Source organism: Rutidosis leptorrhynchoides, chromosome 7 (assembly GCF_046630445.1).
Source record: "Rutidosis leptorrhynchoides isolate AG116_Rl617_1_P2 chromosome 7, CSIRO_AGI_Rlap_v1, whole genome shotgun sequence".
In the NCBI taxonomy this organism is placed as follows: domain Eukaryota; kingdom Viridiplantae; phylum Streptophyta; class Magnoliopsida; order Asterales; family Asteraceae; genus Rutidosis; species Rutidosis leptorrhynchoides.
This window is the reverse complement of record NC_092339.1, coordinates 245,714,008-245,721,040: the sequence shown is the minus strand read 5'-3', so window position 1 is coordinate 245,721,040 and position 7,033 is coordinate 245,714,008. Positions and strand designations below refer to the sequence as shown.

At 28.4% G+C, this 7,033-nt stretch overlaps 1 protein-coding gene across 1 annotated transcript; it reads right to left on the bottom strand.

Annotated features, from left to right (window-relative positions):
• Positions 1–6,327: 6,327 nt before the first annotated feature.
• Positions 6,328–6,738, bottom strand: LOC139859936 (uncharacterized). The gene has a single exon (XM_071848715.1). The coding sequence runs from the start codon at positions 6,736–6,738 to the stop codon at positions 6,328–6,330; it is 411 nt and encodes a 136-aa protein (XP_071704816.1).
• Between the last annotated feature and the right edge of the window lie 295 nt (positions 6,739–7,033).

Here is a 7,033-nt window from a genome sequence, read left to right as displayed (position 1 = left end):
CGTTTATAAAAATAAAAGTTTTAAAGATATTATTAAGGTTATAAGTATGTTTTAAATCATATTACCAAAATTTATATAAATATTCATATATAATAAGTTAGGATTTTTATTAAAATACTAATCAAATATATATAACTATATTAATACTAAACATTTTGAACATATACACAAATTAACCATATATAATATATAATTTAATATATAAACTTATTCAGTTACGATTATACATTTTAATAAATATACAAATGATATAGGTTCGTGAATCCGAGGTCAACCCTGCATTTGTTCAATATCGTTATATGTATTTTTACTACAAAATACATTAGGTGAGTTTCATTCGCCCTTTTTACTCTTTACGTTTTTGGGCTGAGAATACATGCAAATGCTTTATTAATTGTTTTACAATATTTATATGCGTGAGTTTCATTTGCCTTTTTACCCTTTATATTTTTGTGCTGAGAATACATGTGCAATTTTTATAAATGATTTACAAAATAGACACAAGTACGTAAAACTACATTCTATGGTTGAATTATCAAAATCGAATATGCCCCTTTTTATTAAGTCTGGTAATCTAAGAATTAGGGAACAGACACCCTAATTGACGCGAATCCTAAAGATAGATCTATCGGGCCCAACAAGCCCCATCCAAATTACCGGATGCTTTAGTACTTCGAAATTTATATCATGTCCGAAGGAGGATCCCGGAATGATGGGGATATTCTTATATGCATATTGTGAATGTCGGTTACCAGGTGTTCAAACCATATGAATGATATTTTTGTCTTTATGCATGGGACGTATGTTTATGAGAAATGGAAATATGAAATCTTGTGGTCTATTAAAATTATGAAATGATTATTTATGTTAAACTAATGAACTCACCAACCTTTTGGTTGACACTTTAAAGCATGTTTATTCTCAGGTACGAAAGAAATATTCCGCTGTGCATTAACTCATATTAGAGACATTACTTGGAGTCATTCATGGCATATTTCAAAAGATGTTGCATTCAAGTCGTTGAGTTCATCAATATTATTATTAAGTCAATTATAGTTGGATATATTATGAAATGGTATGCCTGCTGTCAACTTTCGATGTAATGAAAGTTTGTCTTTTAAAAAATGAATGCAATGTTTGTAAAATTAATCATATAGGGGTCAAGTAGCTCGTGATGTAATCAACTGTTGTGAATCGTTTATAATCGATATGGACTTCGTCTGGATGGATTAGGACGGGTCATCACATTACAAACATTGCATTCGTTTTAAAAGACAAACTTTCATCACATCGAAAGTTGACAAGCATGCATACCATTTCATAATATCCAACTATAAATGACCTAATCTGTCATTTACTTAATCATAATCTTTATTGAACTCAACGACTTGAATGCAACGTCTTTTGAAATATGCCATGAATGACTCCAAGTAATATCTTTAAAATGAGCAAATGCACAGCGGAAGATTTTCTTTCAATCCTGAGAATAAACATGCTCTAAAGTGTCAACTAAAAGATTGGTGAGTTCATTAGTTTATCATCAATATTCATTTTCATAGTTTTTAATAGACCACGAGATTTTCATTTCCATTTCTCATAAATATACATCCCATACATAGAGATAAAAATCATTCATATGGATTGAACACCTGGTAATCGACATTCATAAGATGCATATAGAATATCCCCATCATTCTGGGACATCCTTCGGACATGATAAATTTCGAAGTACTAAAGCATCCGAAACAATGGATGGGGCTTATTGGGCCCGATAGATCTATCTTTAGGATTCGCGTCAATTAGGGGCCAGTTCCCTAATTCTTAGATTACCAGACTAAAAGGGGCATATTCGATTTCGATCATTCAACCATATAATGTAGTTTCGATTACTTGTGTCTATTTCGTAAAACATTTATAAAAGCACATGTATTCTCAGTCCCAAAAATATATATTGCAAAAGCATTTAAAAAGGGAGCAAATGAAACTCACAATACTGTATTTCGTAGTAAAAATACATATGATGGCATTGAACAAGTGCAAAGTTGGCCTCGAATTCACGAACCTATATTAAGTATATATATTTATATGTTGGTCAATATCTGTCTAACAATTAAGGTCGATTCATGGTGTACCACAATCCTAATGCTCGAGATCGATATACAAAAGTTGACAAAAGTCAATTTGACCCAAAATGACTTCCAAAATTTATACATATTTATTATATAACTTAAATATAGTCGTTTTATATATATAATATATATTTATCAGATTTTATTAGAGTAAATAATACAAGTCTTTTATTAATAAAAATTTTATATTAAAATTTATATATGATAGAAATATACTTCTATATATCTTAAGTAATAAAATTTATAAAGCTCACTTAATATCATAAAAATATAGTGGTATGTATTATAAATATAATTATATTACGTGTGATAAAAATATCTTTGTATCACATATTTATTTGATAAAATAATATTAATAATAATAAGTAAAAGTTGTATTATTTTGTGATAATAATATTAGTTATAATAATAACAATATTAATATTTACTAAAGATAATAATAATTTTGATAATTAATAATGATCTTATATAAAAATACTAATGCCATAATAATAATATTACTAATAATGATAAAAATATTATAATCATGTTAATGATAATAACAATGTTAATAATATTGTTGTTATTAATAATACTAATATTAATAAAAATGATAATTTAAATGAAAATTTAAGTTTTAAGATTTATAATGATGTTTTCTAACAACCATGATAATTTTAATAATAACAATAGTTTTTTAATATTAACTGTAATAATAATAATATTTTATAAAATAATAATTCTATTCAAAATGATAATTTTTAATAATAATAATACTAAAATGATAATAATAGTGATATTTAATAATAACAATGATATTTCTTTTAAAATCATAATTTTAATAAAAATGATAGTTTTGATAAAAATATTAATAATAATAATAATAATAATAATAATAATAATAATAATAATAATAATAATAATAATAATAATATTGATTATTAGATAATAATAATAATGACGATAATAACGACGATAACGATAACGATAACGATAATGATAATAATTTTAACAATAATACATATAGATAATTAAATTGACGATATCTTTTAATCCGTTCATCGAAATCATACGCTTTCTAAATGAAAAGTTATTAGTTTTTCGTCAGCTTTCCAACGACATGCATATCATATATCTTATATCAGTAGCATATGTATTAAATTCATGACCTATCATAAACTATTTAACGACGAAATTAAACTTACAAGCATGCATAATCATATATACTCGAGCACTAGTTAGGGATATATTATTAATATTTAAAAGTTAAGTTATGAGTGCTCACGTATCAATATTATGATTCAATATTGCAGGAAAGTACGAAGACGCAACAGAGATGATAAACACTAGATTGACCTCATGAGCATACCCCTAATCCATACCCATAACCTTCATAGCTATAACCCATAATTTCCTTAGCTCTATCCCTCTCGAAAAACCCATTTTGAAAGCATGCGAGCAGAACCTCGTCGTATTATTTTATGTATAATACTAATAAAATATTAATACTTCTGTTAATAATACAATTACTAATAATATTTATCTTAATAATAATATTAGTAATAATAATATAAATAATAATTATAATATATCCGAGGGAGTAAAATATAGAAGGAAATATGTGTGTGTTTCGTACCCAGTTTTAGATCGAGCTTTATAGAGTTTTCATGATATCACTCCTCATGCGATCGCATGAGAGGCAAAAGGAAGATCCATGCGATCGCATGAGCTTCCCATCCAGCTCACATTCGCATAATTGAGGGCTGCCGACACTTGTTTTATATTATTATATATATATAATATACTTAATTTATATAATTAATTATATATTATATTATATTTACATTTATAGTTAAATTGTAAATTTTGTTCCGATAATTCATACGTTGTCACTCGACTTATGTCCCGGTTTCGGTTTATCGAACGACGTTTCGTACGCTTAGAAAACTAGCATTTTACATTACGCGACGTGTACCATTATCAATACTTAGACTTAAATCAATGAAAAACAATCCCACTCAAAGTGTAACTTATTCATTTGAGTGTTTTGGTCATTTGCTTCTTTAAATCATCTTCTCATTATTTTAATATAATATTTTATAAAATCTTTATTACAAGAAAAATGAGTAAAAACATTTTACATTTAAGTTAACATTTTCTAATAATATGTTTTATTACGTTGTAAACTATATAAATAATAACGTTTGAAAATATGTAAGTTTTATTTTGAAATCAATTAAATGATAGAAAGTATTATTTCGTAACGTTTGTATTTTAAAGCTTAAAATCGATTTAACTCTTTTATTCACAAACGTTTATAAAAGATAATCAAATTATATTATGTTCAAAATCATTTTAATTGAAAAGGTTATAATAGTAGAAGTTGTTATATCATAAGATGTTTTTAATAATAAAAGTATATTATATCTAAAAACGTTTTAATTTAAGGAAGTAAAATTATATATAAATCATAACAAGCTTCCAGTTGTTAACTTACAGTTTATTCGTGAATTATAGGGTTAAGTCCGATGGATGATTAAACGTATGACATCATATTAATATAGCACGATAATCAATATATCTGATCGACATCCATAATATATGTTATTACATATTATAAAAGTTAAATATTTTACTTATCAAGAATCACAAGGAAATTATTGTAAAGCATGAATTGGAAATCAAATAGGAATCTCCACCAATCGTTGTCTAATCCTCGATAATTGACACAATTGTTCTTACTTGTAAATCACCTTACCACTATTTCCAAATGTTGTTAAAATGGGTAGATTTTCTTAAATCACAGTGGACCTCACAACAGAGACTCGTAATCATAATTACAATGTATCTGATAAATCAATCATTTAATATTATCTTCTAATTCCATCGATAATCATATTGAAACAAATACGTTCATGTAAAGTATTATACGTTTAATACTTTGTTAATATTCTCAAGTTATTATATATATATATATATATATATATATATATATATATATATATATATATATATATATATATACACACAATCGTATCCATTTATATAATGGTTCGTGAATCGTCGGAGTTTGGTCGAGATTAAATGAATGTATGAACATAGTTCAAAATTTTTGAGATTCAACATTACAGACTTTGCTTATCGTGTCGGAAATATTAAATCATATAAAGATAAAGTTTAAATTTGGTCGGAAATTTCCGGGTTGTCACAAGGGATGAAATTGGGACTTTAAAATGCTTTTAAGGATGAAAAAAAATGTAGAAAATAAAACACATGGATGAAACGGGCAAAAAGTGAAAAACACAGGGACGAAATGGGCAATTTTGTCTATATTTAAAATCAAGATCGAATTAATATGGAGAGAGTAAAGTGCTTATTAATTACAAATAACGACCACAAAAGTGTGATGAAGTAAAAGATTCTTCATTTTTACCAAATTAGTAATTGTACAAGAGTACTTCGAGCAGTGACGATTTTAGGATCAAAATTTGATTTTTTTAACTGCAAAATTACATAAACAACCGACCCTCTAGAAAGACTCTAGAGAGGCCGCCACCACTTATAACGGAGTAACGTTCCAAAAAATCCAAGATAAATTACATTTTCCCCTATATCTAAGCCAATAATAGGAAAAATACAAATAGAACCAAAAAGCGCGGATTCCTTAATAGATGAATTGTTGAACACAATCTCATTTCTGTATCTTTAAAGTAGCCAAATGCACGCTACAACATTCGCATTAATCTTCATCTTGTCTTCCTCCAATCCGCTCCAGTTCGAACCAAAGTATCCAATCCGACCACGAATTAAACACCGGCATGTCGCAATTAACCCATCTCCTTATTTTCACCCATACCTCAGAAGCAATATTACACTTGAAAAAAATATGATCGCGGGATTCAACTTGATGTGAACACACGGACGTAAAATGCTATTAATCACTAAACCGCGGATATTTAACTTTAACCTAGCGACTAATCTATCGATCCCCGTACGCCATAAACATATGTTAACCTTTCGAGGAATAGCTTTTATCTAAGTCGTAGATGGAGTTAACGAAGGTAACAAAAATTCATCTACCTTAGCTCTCGTATTATGGATTGTGAATATACCATCAGAATCCAAGGACCAATACCATGAATCAACTTGATCCACTAATTGAATCCCATGTAGTTCGGCAAGCTAGTTGCTCAGCAAGGATTCATTACAGCTCCCTAAATTACGTTTCCAATACCAGACGATCACCCAAAACACATATAAAATTATCATCCAAATGAGCAAGTCTATTAAATCTCAACATCAATGGACCATCGCCGATCCAGTGATCAATGCAAAACTTAATGGCATTACCATTTCCGACTCTCCTTTTTAATGTATGTAATGGGATGATTTCTTTTTTACGAGTCTCTACAATAGAGGAAATAATGTTGGCACAAACACTTGAACCATTATAAGTCGATCCAAATATTCCCCCATCTACACCAAATAGTGTCGTTATAATAGAACACCAAAGAGCATTAGGCGAAACGTGAAGTCTCCACCTCCATTTTTGAAGTAGAGCTATATTGAATGCTTTGATACTTCCCACATTCAAACCACCATTTTCCATAGATGCCATCACATTTTCCATTTAACCCATGCCATTTTCCTGTTTGAGTCATTTCCTCCCTAACAAAAATTTGCCCGAATCGTCTCCAACTTTTTAAGGACACCTTTGGGACATTTGAAGATGGAAAAATAATAGACACCGAGACTTCCTAAAACCGATTTCACCAAGGTTAAAAGACCACCTATAGAAAGGAGTTCCCTTCCAAGATGCATGACGCTTTTTAAAACACTCAATCAAAGGATCCCAATTACCAACAATATTCATATTGAAGCCCATAGGTAAACCGAGATAATAAAAATTAATCTCGCCTGGTAAG

Bases quoted from the DNA above. Each gene is read 5' to 3' on its own strand.
- LOC139859936 (XM_071848715.1), bottom strand. From the start codon at position 6,738: ATGGAAAATGTGATGGCATCTATGGAAAATGGTGGTTTGAATGTGGGA.